Below are 16406 nucleotides of genomic sequence, written 5' to 3'. Positions count from 1 at the left end.
GAGGAAAAGGGGGCCCTGCACTCAGGTGGGGGTGCTTGCAGCCTCCCGCGGGAAACAGACCTTTACAAGGCCTTGGGTTGGGTGTCACCATGACAATGTTATGAAGTTATGAAGCAAGTACACATAAGACCAGAAGTCTTAAACTGGAGGGCCCATTGGATAGGCACAATGTTTTAAATTTGAACTTCCTGCCAATGTAAAGAAGTCAGGAAAATTTCACATTTGTTAAAGGATTTTATTTATTTATTTGAGAGGGAAGGAGTATGCATGAGCATAAGCTGAGCGGGGGGAGGGGACAGAGGGAGAGGGAGACACAACCTCGGAGCTGAGCAGGGAGCCTGACATGGGGCTCCATCCCACGACCCTGAGGCTATGACCTGAGCCCAAATCAAGAGTCAGATGCTCAAATGACCGAGCCACCCAGGTGCCCCAGGAAATTTCACAATGAAAAAACAACCTGGAATTCTGGCTTTTCTTGGCAAATATCAGAGGATCTGGCAGTGCTTGGTCCCCCAACAGCTAGCACGAGCTTAGAGCAGCTGTCTCTCTTGAACAGAACATTGTGTACGCTCCCCCTACCCCCACCCATGACACTCCACCAGATTCCCAGATGCATCTGCCAGACACTGTGAGTATCTGGAGTTTGAGACCACCAGGGAAGGCCGTGCATGTGCATTTAATTCAGACGCAGCTCACCTCCCCTTCCTTTCCTCCTAGGTCTTTGCTGTTGTCTCCTCATTCCCCTCGTGGCTGTTCCTTGAGTGGCCTCAGCAGTTCAGGACTTCTTCCAAAGGCCGACCATGCCCAATCTCACAGCAGTCTCTGTCTTCCTCCTCCGGGGCTTCTCCACAGTCCCCCAGTTACAGTTGCTCAGCGCCGCCTCCTTCCTTCTCATTTACCTGGCTGCCATTCTGGGGAACGTGGCTATCGTGGCCGCCGTGACACAGGACGCGCACCTGCACACGCCCATGTACTTCTTCCTCAAACACCTCTCCTTGGTGGATATCTGTTCCGTGTCCACCACCCTCCCCTGGGCCCTGGTTGCCACCATGCTGGGCTCCAGGGACATCTCCCTCCATGCATGTGCATCCCAGCTCTTTGCCTTTGTCTGCCTTGGGTCCACTGAGTGTTTTCTCATTACCTCCATGGCTTTCGATCGTTGTCTGGCCATCTATAAGCCCCTGTTGTACAGAGCAGCCATGAGCCCTGAGACCTGCATCTCCCTGGTGTCGGTGGCCTGGGGCAGTGGGCTTGTTTTCTCGGCCTTCCACACAGCCAACACCTTCTCCCTGCCCTTTTGTGGCCCCAACGTGATCGACCACTTCTTCTGTGACATCCCTGCACTCATGCGGCTAGCCTGTGCCAATGCAGATGTCCACGAGGCTGCAGGATTTGCAGTCAGTGGCTGCGTCATCATGAGCTGCTTTGGCCTCACTGTCTTGTCCTACGTCCGCATCTTGGCCACCGTGTGTCGGATCCGCTCCACTGCCAGCCGCTGGAAGGCCCTGTCCACCTGTTCCTCCCACCTGGCCACTGTGCTCCTGTTCTATGGCTCCGGCAGCTCTGCCTACATGCAGCCTCGCACCAGCTACTCCCCAACGCAAGGGCTTGTGGCAGCTGTCTTCTACTCTGTCCTCACGCCCACCCTGAATCCACTTATCTACAGCCTGAGGAACAAGGACATGAAGGGAGCCCTGCAGAAGCTTTATCCTCGGGGGCCATTTTAGGACTTGGCATCTGGACATGGGAGGCACCCAGCAATCCACCCTCACAGGAGGTCCCTGTGGCCACGGTAGAGGTGCTAGTGCCTCCGGACACCACAAGGAACACACCTGTAGCCAAAAAGTTGGCAGCCAAGCTGGATGACAATGAGCTATGCCATCTACCTAGTAGATGTCCAGGTAAGTTAGAGATATGTCCAATGTGCAGTTAATAAAGGCAAATGGTACTATAGGTACACAGGGGAAGATGGAGGGACAGGGAGTAAATAATTTAAATAGCGGGATCATTCCATCCAAGAGCCCCTTCGATGACCCTATGTCCCAGAGAGTCCAATAGGAGACCTCCCTTTCAGTTTCCATGGGCCTTCTGCAGGTGGGCACACCTTGGCCTACTCAATGTGCTTCATGGTTAGCGGTAGACATTTTTCATCTAATGCCTGTCCTGAATGCAAGCCAATGACTTCAATCAGAAGAAGCAGCAAATATTCCAGAAGAAAAACAGGCCATTTTGGACTTGTCCATATACACTGTGTCATCTTCATGTGAATCCTTCCCAAGGGAATGTCAAAGGCATTTTCATCTTTCTACTATGTTTACCTGGTAGCCTTTTATGAGTTGGATTTTTGGTTCAGTTGCTTTCATAGAAAACAACAAACAGTGGGTTAAATGATACAGAAGGCTTAGTTCTCTTTCGTTTAAACATCTGTGCTTGAGGTAATTCTAGTGTCTCTGTGCCACAAAGTCGTTCTGAGACCAGGTTCCTCCTGTCTCTTTGCTCTACCATTGCCTAAGTTCTCCTTATCCGCAAGGTGAGGGAGAGCTCACCAGCACCTCATTCACAATCTGGCTTCAGGAAGGAATAGAGAGGAAATAGAGGGCAAGCAACATGGTTTTAAGATGTAAACCAGAAGTTTCTGCTAATACCGCATTGGCTAGTGCTTAGTCACATGGCCATGCTGACCCAAAAAGGAGGCTGGGAAATGTTTCCAGTTGGGTTGCCATACACCAAGATAAAATTCTAGAAAGAAGGAAAGAACAGTTCCTTTTTTTTTTAATTTATTTTTATTTTTTGAGAACAGTTCCTATTTTTTGATCGTTCCTCCATATCCACTCTTTTGATGAGTGACCATCTATCTTTTTTTATTGATTTACAAAATGATCATCTTTTATTTCTTCTATTACAAGAACAAAGCTATCTGATAATACCACATTTGTAAATAATAGCAAATTATGGTTCTAGTAAGCTATTTCTTTCTTTCTTTCTTTCTTTCTTTCTTTCTTTATTATTTATTTTCAGCATAACAGTATTCATTATTTTTGCACCACACCCAGTGCTCCATGCAATCCGTGCCCTCTATAATACCCACCACCTGGTAACCCGACCTCCCACCCCCCACCCCCGCCCCTTCAAAACCCTCAGATTGTTTTTCAGAGTCCATAGTCTTTCATGGTTCACCTCCCCTTCCAATTTCCCCCAACTCCCTTCTCCTCTTTTTACTCCATCCTATCATCATATTTCCAATTCCTCTTTTGTTCCCAGACCATCTTTACTAGTCACTCTTATATGCACTATCTCTAACATTTGAAACACTTCATGATGTGGTTGTAATTCTCTTCACTTTGCAGATAAGGAAAATAAAATACAGATAGATTAGGCAATTTACCCAAAGTTAAGAGGATGGGGAAAGGATCAATAATTTTATCCAGAAGCACTCAGGGTTCTATTTTTGAATGATAAAAATTAGACTGTATTTCTCTTTGACTTTAAATACCTTGGGGCGCCTGGGTGGTACAGTCAATTGTATCTGACTCTTGATTTCGGCTCAGGTCATGGGATCAAACCCCACATGAGGCTTCATGCTGGGCATGGAGCCTGCTTGAGATTCTCTCTCCTTCTCCCTCTTCCCCCACCTCTCTAAAAATAAATTAATAAATTTTTTTTTAAAGCAACCTTACTTTGTTAAGACATTTTGTGGGGAGATTTTAGGAAACTGTTGCTGTGCTACCAACATATCCTTGAGGATACCAGCCTCTTGATCAAATGCATAACCCTTGGGAGTTATTGTCCAAATTGTCCAAAAAGAGAAAAGGAGCCTCCACAACCCTCCCATCCAAAGCAGCTCACCTCCTGGTCACTCTCAATGCCCTCATTTTGTTTTATTTCCTACTTGAATTTCTCGCCACCTGTAATTACCTAGATTGTTCAGTTTGTTTGTTCTGCTCCCCACCGCCCCTTCCAGATATAACCTCCATGAGAGTGGCACTGCCTTCTGCGTGCTGTGGCCCCAGTGTGCAGCATACTGTCTGGCACGCACTGGGCGTTCGATATGTATTTCTTGAATAAACCAATGTGATGCAGAACAACAAAAAACAAGAGCCGGAGTGGCTATGGCGTTAGCTGGAGTCAGAGGGCCGGGCCTTCTGAGCACTTAATGGCTTCTTAGCCCCTTCCCCACACTCACTTGTGCCACACCTGCATGCCTCTTTGGGCTCCACAAACCCAGCTCAAACAACCCTCCCCTAATCAGATTATTAAGTGCAGCTGAATCCAAACCAACACTGATTAGAAGACAGACTCTTATTTTACATTTCGCTAAGAACGAAAAAGACACTATCAATCAACGATGACACCTTCTCAATGAAACACAAGAGAGCAAGAGCGTGCTGCTCAGCCTTCAGATCACAGCTCAAATACCACTTCCTGATCACCCCTCCTGGCTCAACCTAAGTCATTTTCCTTCTATGCTCTTAGAACTCCCATTTCTCCAAAATACACACCGCAGTTTCAATAAATTGTTTAGTTATCTGTTTACAGATCTGTCCCCCACACACCAGAATGAAAGCTGAATGAAGGTGATTACGTGTTTGTTTCCTATTATCGAATGGCGAGCTGGAAAGCCAGCTCTCTGGAGAAAAATACTGTAGCACTTGCCAACTGCCATGGCCTAAGTAATCTCACCACAGCTGATGTCAAACTAGGAGTCCGCAGCCTAACAACCGATCTGCATCATTTCTGAACATTTAAAGTGAGCTCTTGGGGCGCCTGGGTTGCTCAGCGGGTTAAAGCCTCTGCCTTCAGCTCCGGTCATGATCCCAGGGTTCTGGGATAGAGCCCCGCATCGGGCTCTCTGCTCAGAGGGAGCCTGCTTCCTCCTCTCTCTCTTTCTCTCTGCCTACTTGTGATCTCTGTCATATAAATAAATAAAACCTTTAAAAAAAAATAAAATAAAGTGAACTCTTGTGCGATCTCCCAGCCTGCTCCAGCACGCAGTTGTCCCAGGACCAAAACTCAAAAAATAGATGGTTAGTGAGTGAATACACTGACATTAAACCACGATGAGTGAAGAGCAGCAAGGACTTCAAACTGAGCACACGTGCAGGCAGCTTTCTGTCCTCCTCCACGCCTGTGCCTTCTCAGGTTCCACCTCACCAGGTGGCACTCAGGCACTCTCTTACCCCCTCCTCTTCCCATTACACTCCACATCCAGCATGTCCCCCAGTGCAGGTTTAAACCCACGCACGTCACACTATGCCCATGGCCACCAACCTCTCCTGGCACACCATCGTCTCTGTCTGGACCACTGCAATGGCCTCCTCTCCGATCTCCCTGCCTTCACTCTTGGCTTCCCAAACTCACCCTCCACCCAGCAGCCACGGGCTCCTGTGAATGCATAAATCGGGCCACGCCACCCCCCCCCCCTGTTGCGGCCCTTCAGTGCCCATCCACTGCCTGGGGCTCTCCGGACTCCTCCCCTGCACCCACCCCTGCATCTTTCACCCCCAGCTATGCGGGCGTTACCTTGGTTCTTCAAGCACATCAACCTTCACCCTGTCTCAGGGCCTTTGCACTGGCTCCTTTCTCAGCCTGGTATGCCCTTGCCGAGCTGGAGCGTGGCTGCTGCTGCTGCCCACGCTTGAAATTCGCTTCAAATGTCATTTCCTGGAAGGTGCAGAGATGTTCCCAAGCCGCCTCTTTGGGCAGCATCGTCCTTTCGCCTCTTATTGCCTTCCAGTGCCTCATTTGTGGGGTATTACTCCCCACTTCGGAGACAGGAAATATCCGCTCTGTGGGGCTAGTTCCTGTTTCTCAGACAAGGGCTCTCACTTGGGAGACAGGGAGTATCCGCTCTGCGGAGCTGGTTCCTCCTTCTCACAGGAGCTGAGCTGAACCCAGGAAGGATGGAGCCCCAGCGCCACGGGGACGTACACCGGAGCACCGGTCTCTGAACCACAACTCCCAGAGAGCTCTGCGCCCGGGCGCCGGGAGTGCTTCCACTTCCAGCCGGGGCCGCATCTGGGCTGCAGTTCTGTGGAGGTGTGGTGCGCGCGTGAGCTAGTGTAGGTCTGTGCGTGTGTCCCTTGCCGAGTGTGACTTTGTGATCCGTGACTCGGTGGGAGTGTGTGTGTGATGAGGGCATGTCGGGTGTGTCTGATGCAGTGACGTCCGCGTGGTGAGGCGTCTCTGCCTGTTGCTGGAGTGAGCGCGGGGGTGGGGGGGGAGGGGGCGTGAGCGGAGTGTGAGGCGGTGTGTGTGTGCGTGCAAGCGGGGGGCGTTGCCGAGGATGATTTGCTGTCAGAGTTCAGGTGGGATTTTGTGAGTGTCTGAAGTTGCCTCTCAAGCCGTGTGTGTGTGTGTGTGTGTGTGTGTGTGTGTGTGTGTGGTGTTGTCTGGGAGTGTCTGCAGTCTGCCTGAGGCTGGGTGTGCATGTTGAGTGTGGAAGGGCCTGGTGTGTGAGTGTGAGTTTGTCCTCGTCCGAGGGTCTGTGTGACTGAATGCAGACCTGTGTGTCACGAGGGTCTATGGTAATTTGTCATTTAAGGGATCGTATGTGACTGAGTTGGGGGCGTTAGAGCAACGGGGAGCCCAGTCCTGTGTGACTCCTGTGGCTCTGGTAATGGAGTTTGGCTTCTGTGTGTGGTTTTGTGCGGGAGGGGCTTACGTGGAGGGCGAGTTTGTGTGGCTGTTGTGGTTCGTGACCCTGTGCCATGCTGGATGTCCCTGTGGGAAGGGCTTCCAAGCACTTGCCTGAGGAAGCGAACAATGTGCGTGTGGTTGTGTTTGTGCGCAAGTATAACAAGTGTCCCCAAACCAGGTGGCCACACTGTGCTGAGTCCGCGTGGCTGCGTTCATCTGTAAGTGTCATTGTCCCTTTTGCATGAGATTTCTTGGGGATGCCTGTGGAATTTTGTTCCTGGGTGGTGCGGCTTGTGATGGAACTTGCATTCTCCCGGGGAACACAGTGAAATAGTGCCCGTCACTGATAAGTGCTCGGGGAGGAAACACGAGAGGGCGGGGGGACATAGGGGCTGGGTCCGCTCACTGAGTTTGGGCCGGTAGAAACACCCTTTGAGGACGGAGGTCTAGGCTCAGCCCTGCACGGTGAGAATGACCTGGAGGAGAAGTGGGAGGAAGAGTGTTGTCAGCAGAGGGAGAGGTGAGGACAGAGGCCCTAAAGCAGGAATGAGCCTGGGATCCTGGAGGAACAGCAGGACGGTGAGGGGGTGAGCAGATGAGGCCACCACTGGTCGGCTCGGGTTACAAGGCCAGACCTGATGTCAAGAGGTGGGGACAGACACCACACTTAAGGTGACAGGTCACCTGAGAGGTACATGGCCAAGGGTATATCTACAGGGAGTGTGAAGGACTGGGGGCACTAATACCATCCGCCACAGTAACGCTGTCACCATGTCCTACAGGTAGATACCATTCTATCCCCATTTCTCAAATAAGGAAACTGAGTCTCAGAGAGAGGTCCTGGAACTTGTCCAACGCCATACAATTAGTGGGTCGGAGGTGGGATTCAAATCCAAGTACCTTGTTTCCAGAGTTTGGGTTCTCAGCTTAGATTGGGCTGCAGGAAACAGTGCCACTTAACGCATTCCTCTAACTCCAACAAGGGATGTGGTCCTTTCGGGTCCTGGAGGAGGGGCAGTTGTGATGGCCCAGCTGGGCCTCCTCTCTCACCACTCTTTCCTCCTCCCCCCAGTTCGGATCTCAGGCCTCCACCAGGAGAGGTCCTTTGCCGAGGAGGGCATGGTTCCCGGGCTTGTGACTGTGAGGCCCCAGGTCAGTCAGTCTTCGTTGGTCTCCCCTGGGAGGGCCACTGGGTTCTGAAAGGCAGGACGTCGCTTCTGGTTGGGTGTGGAGCACCCAGTGGGGTAGTGGTGGCGGCGGGTGCGCTTCACGTGTTAGTCAGCGGATATCTGCGGGCCTCCTGTGTATGGGGCACCCTGTAGGCACCAGGATGCAGTCCTTTTGAGACTGACGAGGCCCCTGCTTGGGTGGAGACCAGGAGCGATGTGGGGGACACTCAACAAAGACACCAGCCTGGTCATTCAGGGGTGGTAAGTGCTGCGGGAGATCCATGAACGCACCAGGCAGGGTCAGAGGTAGCAACACTAGGCCGGTGTTCTGGTGTTCCGTGACAACTGCTAGCTGGGCTGAGGCGGGGGCACCTTCTTTGGATACAAGATTTCTAGTTTGCGGCAGTCCCCAGCAACTGAATCCTGTGTCAGCAGAGAATTACTTTTCTCAGGAAAGGGAGAAATGGAAGCAGGATGAAGGAGGGCCATGTGTTTCAGGAAAACTGTAAGCATTCGGGCAGCCCACTTCATTCATTCCCACTACCTCGCTAGTCCCCCCCATAGGCACTTGAGTTTGAGATCCCAGAGTTGGGGAGTCACAGTGGGAAACTGAGCCCATCTATAGGGGCGACTGTGACCAGGCTCCAGCCTGTTGTCACTGCAGGAATCCAGGCTTTGCAATGTAAAAGCTTCCTGTTTTTCAAGACTGATATTTGGATTTTTGTATGAATATCCATGTTTTAAATTATCGGCAGTGCCAATAAAATATTGGCACCTTCCAATAGCCACATGGCACAGACCTCTTCACTTCCCTCGGGTCTTTGTCTAGAGTCACTGCCTTGTAAAGTCTCTCCTGACCACTCTAGCTGGTACCTAATGTCCCATCACTCTCGTCCCTGCCTGTTTTTCTCTGTACCACTTAGCACCATCTGACATGCTGTTTGGCTGGTTTATTGTCTAAGCCTGACTGGAATGTGGGACTCACCAGGGCAGGGTTTTGGTCTGTATCCCCAGTGCCTAGAAAGGTGCCTGGCCGTAGGTGACCTTAGTAAATCTTTGTCACACTGAATGCATTGCAGTTTCCCTATAGAGCCCCACGGGAATCAGACTTCAGCAGTCTGTGGGCTCTTCTAGCTCTTGGTTCCAGCTCTTGAACCACCACATGCAACCTCCGCCACACTGTGGTGAGTCCTGAACCCAGCCTGACCCACTCTTTTCTTGTTTGACTCCCCTCCTGACCCCAGGCTCCTTTCCCTATGGACACATGAAGGGCTAGTCATGCTGTGGCCTTGTCATTCCAGGAGCTAATTGCGTTCCAGGATGTGGCGATAGACTTCTCCCAGGAGGAGTGGGGGCAGCTGAGTCCTGGCCAGAAGGTGCTGTACTGGGACGTCATGCTGGAAAACTACAGGAACCTGATCTCACTGGGTAAGGACAGTAGCTTATCAGTGAACTCAGACCCTACCTTACTGCACAGAAGCCAAGGGGCATCATCTGTGTTGGGTTGAGGCTCAGCCATTCAGTGCCTCTGAGGGTCCTCCCACACTCCTTCCCCTGAAGTGTCTACCTCTCTATAGGAACATAATGGAAACATTAAGGGTAACTCAGACTTCAGGCATGGCTGGAGCCAGGAGCTCAAGTGTTACTTCCTGACCTTAGTCTCTTTGGTCCTCTATAGGCTCCCACTCTGTGTTTCTTAGTTCTGTTTCTTCCTCTCTTGGTTCCACTCCTGGGCTGGCTCCTTCTGTTTCTGGCAGCAATGGGTTCAGTGACACGCTGGTCCCAGGAGGGCAGAAGGCTTTCTTTCCCAGAAGTTCTAACGGAAGTTGCAGGCCCTAGTGCCATCAGACCAAATCTGTTCTCTTTCTTAAGCCAGCTGGAGGCCAGGGGACTGAGCTTTTTAATTGGCCACGCTTGGTTTAGCCATTATTGGTAGCTGTCTCCTGCTGAACACTCAGTATATGCCAGTGTTTGGCTGGGATGTGTTGGGGGGAGGAGAGCCCAAAGGAGGGTCAACAAGGGCGCAGTCAGTGGGGTCCCATTGAAAGGTGTCCACAGAGAATGTACTGTCTACCTCTCAGTTCAGTTTAAAGCCTGTTTCTGCCTCTGCCTCCACCCCTCTCTGCCTTCTTTCCTGCTCTGTCTTGCTCAGTCCCTGTGATGGAACTGACTGCCCCATGTCTGTGTGCCTCAGACTTGTTTCTCCCACAACCCTGGTGAAAGGTACATTTTACATCGCAGCCCACTGCACATGCTGTGTATCCATCAGATATAAATGAAATAAAAATTGTATAAAGTGGGGTACCTGGGTGGCTCAGTGGGTTAAAGCCTCTGCCTTCGGCTCAGGTCAGGATTTCAGGGTCCTGGGATTGAGCCCCGCATCGGGCTCTCTGCTTGGCAAGGAGCCTGCTTCCTCCTCTCTCTGTCTGCCTGCCTCTCTGCCTACTTGTGATCTCTCTTTTTCAAATTAAATAAAATCTTTAAAAATAAATAAAGTAATTAAAAAATAAATTGTATGAAGTAATACTTGTCCTTACTATACACAGTGCACTGTTACTCCATTCTGTCCCGTTGTTTAAAACTTCTTGTCACAACCTACTAAAGCCGTGGTCTCAACCCGGAGTGGTTTTGCCCTGAGGGGACATGTAGCAATGTCTCAAGATTTCTTTGGTCGTCCCTGCTGAGAGGGCACTGTGGTGCAGAGGGGAAGTGGCCAGGAATGCTGCCTGCCATCCTGCAATACCCAGGACAGTCCCCACAACAGAACTTCCTGGCTCAAAATGTCACTGGTGCCAAGGCAAGGAACCTGACTTAGTTCCATGACTCACTGAAGAACAGCAACGGCCTAAAATTGAGTGTGCATGTGCCCCAGCTGCGGAGACCAGGCTGTGAGGTAGTGAGGGCTCACTCCAGCCCACGTGGGCTTCTGAGGCCCCAGTGTCCTGGTCTGCCCTTTCCAGGTTCTCATCCTCCCAGCTGGATTCATCCTTGACATGTTTCTTTCCTCTGTCGGTCAACTCTGCTTTCCCCGATTTTAAAATCTATGCATGCTTCCCCCTTAACCCAGCCTGGTTCCAGGTGTCCTCCTAGTGTCAAGCCTCATTAGAGAGCTGATACATCAGTAAGAATTCTCCAGAAAAACAGAACCAATAAACTATATATTGAGGGATTTACTTTAAGAAATGACTCAACACATTTTGGGGCTGCCCAGCAGGCTGGAAATAAGCTGGAGCCGATGCTGCTGACTTAAGGCAAAATTTCCTATGAAACCTGTTTTTGCTCTGCATGCCTTCAACTGATTGGGTGAGGCCCACCTACATGGTCATAGATAATTTCCTTTACCTGAAGTGATTTTAAATGCTAACCAACATGGGGCATCTGGGTGCCTCAGTCGTTAGGCATCTGCCTTTGGCTCAGGTCATGATCCCAGGGTCCTGGGATTGAGCTCCACATTGGGCTCTCTGCTTGGCAGAGAGCCTGCTTCTCCCTTTCCCACTCCCCTTACGTGTGCTCCCTCTCTCACTGTCTCTCTCTGTCAAATAAATAAATAAAATCTTTTTAAAAAATGCTAACCAACACTTGGATTTGTATTTGATTGAGATTGCTGGGGACTAGAGCATGGTCGGGCTGACAAGACTGATAGTCACAATGGGTAATGGAGCAGCCATCTGATTTTCAGTGTTCTGTCTCACACCTTACAGGAATTTGCAGTTTTGAAAACTTTATTTCAGACTGGGGCACTGGGTCTGACAACAGGATACCTTCAAAGCATAACATCTCTGAAGAGTCACCTCAAAAGAAGGGACATCGGGACATGAACTTCATAAAGGCCTGCAGAGAGAACAGCCTCTCTGAGATGCCCATCCTGGTGGAATCTCTGAGCAGCTTCACAGAGAAGAAAGGCTATGGATGTCCTGAATGTGGGAGAGCCTTCAGCTCCAAGTCCTTCCTTACTCAGCACTGGCAGATCCACACAGGGGAGAGACCCTATGAATGCAGTGAGTGCATGAGGGCCTTCAGCCAGAGGGCAAACCTTACTCAGCATCAAAGAATTCATTCTGGAGAGAAACCATACAAGTGTGAGGACTGTGACAAAGCTTTCAGGTGGAGCTCCTCCTGAAAGACCCGCGGATCCCCTTACCCAAGAATCCAACATTGCCACTGGATGCAATCAGCAAGAGGTTCTTTATTGTTACGCAGGCGCCTGCGGGTGGTCAGCGCGCGCCTGCGGGTGGTCAGCAGCTCCTGCTAGCTGAGCACACCAGGCTGGGGTGGTGCAGGATTTTTATGGACAAACAAGTTTCGGGAGGGGCTGAGCTGACTGATTGATAGTTTGAACAGGCATACTTGGCGTCAGTGGAGTGGATCAGGGGACCCACGTGCGAAAGCAGACAAAGCAATCTTACAGAAGCAGAACTGGCCGATTAGCCCACGAATGTGAATGAAAGCACTATCAGGATATTGAAGGCCTGGTTACTATCAAGCCAAGGCCATTTTCCCTTTAATGAGGTCCTAACATAAAGACAATTGGGAGTCTCTCCTGGTGAAATGTTACATTCCTGCTATCAAACGTAAGGTAACTTCTTTGTTGTAAATCTCAAGGACATTTGCAAACCAAGGGAGACTCCTACCCTGCAGGACTGTGATTTCTGCAAGTTAACTATTTATAATGCTACACATATGGAGGGGAGCGGGTGAAGGGGGGGTGCAAGGCGCCAGCTTTTGCTTTGTCCTCAGCCAGCCTCTTGCTCCTTAGAGTTGAGGGTTTAAGCAATTTTTCATTTCTTAGCAAAGCATTAGAAGCATTATTATACAGAAGCCAGAAACAGCTGGGTTAAACACAGATTTTCGCTATTCGTTATCCTGTTATGCTGCTTGCTGACTCCCTTATCTATCGTCAGCTAGCTACAGTTTCTCAGTTAGCATAAGCTGGTTATAAAAAGAATGTTAAAACTTATAGGCTATAGTATAATTCTGACCTGGGGTCCTTCACTCCCTCTGGGAGCACCAGATCACCCACAGTGGCAGGAAGCCATTTCTCTGTAATGAATGTGGGAAAGGCTTCAGCAAACGATCAGCCCTCCTCTCCCATCAGAGGATTCACACTGGCGAGAAACCCTATCAGTGCAATGAGTGTGGGAAGGCCTTTAGTGATCAGTCTTTCTTCAGCCAGCACCGGAGGATCCACAGTGGGAAGAAACCTTACCAATGCAGTGAATGTGGAAAGGCCTTTAGCTGGGCCTCATCCCTTAATCTCCACCAGAGAACTCATACAAGTGAGAACCCCTATAAGTGTCCCGACTGCAGGAAACCTTTCCAGTACAGGTCCTCCCTCATCAAGCACCGGAAAACCCACACAGGAGAGAAACCCTACAAATGCAGTGACTATGAGAAGACTTTCCGCTACAGCTCCTCCCTCAGCCTCCATCAGAGAACTCACACTGGGGAGAGTCCCTACACGTGTAAGCAGTGCGGGGACGCCTTCAGGTACCACTCCTCCCTGACCAAGCACCAGTGGACCCACAAAATCAAGACACCCCATGAGTGTAAGGAATGTCTAAAAGCCTTTAGTTGTGATTCATCCCTTAAAGTACATCAGAGGATCCATACCAGGGAGAAATCCTACGCATACAGTGAGGGTGAGGAAGACCATTGTGGCAACTGATTTCCAGCAGTTCTTAATAAAACAGACTATGCACATAGAACCTTCAGATTTCTTTCATCCCGGGAGGTCTGAGACATCACATACATTAGTTTTGAGGGTATGCCTCAGGGGTTCCCAAAACCACACCCAAGTTCGGTGACTCAGTAAGAGGACACAAAGGACTGTGCATATAGTCATACTTATGGCTAAGAGTTATAGCAAAAGGATAGAAAGCAAAACCTGCAAAGAGGCGCATGGAGTGAGGTCTGGAGGAAGCTAGGCACAAGCTTTCAGGATTCCTCTCCAAGCAGAGTCACATGGGACACATTTAGTTCCTCCAGCAGGTTGTGACAGCACTGCTCTCCCAGCACTTCCTCCGAACACTAAGCTATTTTCTGACCTCAGGATCTTGGCTCATGCTGTTTCCTCTGCCCAGAACCCTCTCCTCCCTAATGTTCCTTGGCTGCCTTCTCATAAGGTCACCTCTTCAGAAAGCTTTTCCTGGACCACCCAGGCTAAAACTGGCCCTCCCCACTGGCACTCCCTCTGCCCATTTACCATCGTTTTCTTTGTAGCACATACCACCTTTTTTTGCTTATTACCTTTCTCTTTATTGTACACTGAAGTTCGAGAAATACTGGTTTGGGACAAGGTTGAAAAGTTCGTATGTCTGTGGGGGTCAAGCACTTCATGCAGATGCGTGAATGCCTTTAGGTCAAACTCACCTCCAGTTCTGCCGCAGGCCCCAAATCACATTTGCACAAAATGCCTGGCCCCTGTTTTTTCAGCCCTTGCCTTAAGCCAGTGTTTTTGGAACTTCAGCTTTCAACAGGAGGGCTTGTTAAAACAGGGTGCTAAGCCCCATTCCCAAAATCTCCTGTTCAGCAGGTCTGGGAGGGAGCCTCAGAATTTCTAAGATGTTTCTAGATATATTCGCTTCCTGGGACCGCTTTAACAAACTGCCACAAACCTGGTGGCTGAAAAAAAGATGTCAGCAGGGCCGTAATCTGGAGCCTCTAGGTAACAGTCCTTCCTTGCCTCTTCAGCTGCTGATGTTCTTGTTTTGTGACTGAATCATTCTAGTCTTAAAATTTTACACGTGTGTGTGTGAGAGAGAAAGAGAGATCGATCTCGTTCTGCTTGCTTATAAGGATATGTTAGTGGCATTTAGGGCCAACCCAGATAATCTCTTCATCTCAGACTCCTTGATCACCTCTGAAAAGCCCCCTTTTCCAAATAAGGCAACATTTAAAAATTCCAGGGATTAGGACCTGATCTCTGTGGGCCATCACTAGTCTAGTACACCAGGTTAACAGGATGCTGCTGCTCCAGGGGCCACACACTGAGAAACACTGCCTTTAAACCACGGGGTAGGTAATAGCATGGCTCGGGACTCACTTGGGCCTGACTTGGAGTCAGTAAGGATACCACCAATTTCTGCCTGTGTGTTCTTGAGCAAATGACTGCCCCTCCCAGTCTATCCACTCCAAATCCCTACCCAGTCAGCAGCAGATCTGGCCCCTAGTGATTCAGATGCCTCAAAATAGGACCTATGGACCAGACATAGCTCACGAGTGTTTTATGGTCCTGAGTGGATTTTTTAATTAGTTGCTTTGATTAAAATATTGGGAGACATCACATAAAAACTGAGCATTCCAGCATCTCTTGAAAAGTCTAAGATCATGTGACAAGAGGTGCTTTGTTGAAGATTATCCCACTTCCTCTTCATCATTTCCCCCTTCCTGCCCACCTGGCTCCCTCACATACGCCTCATGGGGCTGATTCTCGAAGCCTAGCTCCCTTCTCTCTATACCAAGCCTAACATTTTACCTGAGAGGCTGAAGTGGGCCAGGTGCCAGACTGTGGGTCCTCTATTTCTTTCTTCCTGCAAGATCCCACCTGTAGGAGATGATGGCCCGGGCATCAGCACTGAACCCAGACCTTCCCAACTGGAAGTATCAGTGGGGGGAGAGATTTGAAGCTAATGTGGTGGTATGGCTGACGCACTGAAGTCATATTCATAAGTATGTGTGTGGGTACACATATACACACACACACACACACACACCATGCACACTGCTAAGCTTCTCAGATTCCCTGGAGAAAGGGTCTCCAGCTTACATAAACATTTCAGGAGCATTCGTGGCCCCCAACTGCTTGTGGAACTCGGGTTTGGTTGGCTTGGGTACATGCAGTGGGGCAACACTGAAGTGACGCCATTCCTGGAACACTGGCTTTTTAAAATGAGAATCCTAACAAAAAAGAAAAACCACACACAAGGAAACCCCCACTGCAACAGTATGTAGGAATGACTAAGGAAAACTTGTATGTGATGAGAAGTAAACTGTAAACTTTGATTCAAAGGACAGTATGTTCCAGGATGCTAAGATTAAAAGGTAACAATTTTTTTCCTCTAGTGTACTTACAAATTCATGTACTTATAAATTCATCAAGACTTTTTAATTAATAAACATAAATTTTCATCCAGAAGAATACAATTATGTATTTTTCATAGCAATATGCATATATATAAATATACTTTTTAAAGGTATGATAGAAAACCCAAATATAAGGCTAGAAAAATTAAGAAGAACATAGATCAAAAATAAAATAGGACAACAAGTCAATGAAACAATGTAGATGGTCCAGATAATAGATCCTACACTATACAATAATGTGTTATGACTATGAGTCATTTACTAATAATTGAGGTTGGAGCAATTAAGGATGGGTAATTTTGATTACTTCACACAATATATCAAAGTCAATTCAAGAGTAGTTAAAATAGATTAGAAAATAAAATAATTAAAACACGTTTAGATGGGTGCCTGGGTGGCTCGGTGGGTTGAGCCGCTGCCTTCGGCTCAGGTCATGATCTCAGGGTCCTGGGATCGAGTCCCGCATCGGGCTCTCTGCTCGGCGGGGAGCCTGCTTCCTCCTCTCTCTCTCTGCCTACT

General features: G+C 49.3%; 2 protein-coding genes across 2 annotated transcripts; both read left to right on the top strand.

Moving 5' to 3' along the window:
- The first annotated feature begins 800 nt into the window (after positions 1-800).
- On the top strand, positions 801-1727 carry LOC131817650 (olfactory receptor 8U3-like). Its single transcript, XM_059151192.1, has one exon. The coding sequence runs from the start codon at positions 801-803 to the stop codon at positions 1725-1727; it is 927 nt and encodes a 308-aa protein (XP_059007175.1).
- A 4906-nt stretch (positions 1728-6633) lies between these two features.
- Positions 6634-13470, top strand: LOC131817649 (zinc finger protein 331-like). Its single transcript, XM_059151191.1, has 5 exons — positions 6634-6854; positions 7709-7788; positions 9107-9233; positions 11507-11909; positions 12903-13470. Exons 2-5 carry the CDS (start codon positions 7756-7758, stop codon positions 13468-13470), a joined length of 1131 nt encoding a protein of 376 aa, XP_059007174.1. The 5' UTR covers positions 6634-6854; positions 7709-7755.
- Positions 13471-16406: the final 2936 nt, after the last annotated feature.

The sequence above is a fragment of the Mustela lutreola genome, chromosome 16 (assembly GCF_030435805.1).
Source record: "Mustela lutreola isolate mMusLut2 chromosome 16, mMusLut2.pri, whole genome shotgun sequence".
Lineage (NCBI taxonomy): Eukaryota > Metazoa > Chordata > Mammalia > Carnivora > Mustelidae > Mustela > Mustela lutreola.
The sequence above is the reverse complement of the archived record's forward strand: the minus strand, read 5'-3'. Positions and strand labels throughout refer to the sequence as shown.

Bases quoted from the DNA above. Each gene is read 5' to 3' on its own strand.
- LOC131817649 (XM_059151191.1), top strand. From the start codon at position 7,756: ATGGTTCCCGGGCTTGTGACTGTGAGGCCCCAG. The intron at 9,234-11,506 runs GTAAGGACAGTA...CACACCTTACAG, and splicing joins CAGGAACCTGATCTCACTGG to GAATTTGCAGTTTTGAAAAC. The intron at 11,910-12,902 runs GTGGAGCTCCTC...CTCCCATCAGAG, and splicing joins GACTGTGACAAAGCTTTCAG to GATTCACACTGGCGAGAAAC.
- LOC131817650 (XM_059151192.1), top strand. From the start codon at position 801: ATGCCCAATCTCACAGCAGTCTCTGTCTTCCTCCTCCGGGGCTTCTCC.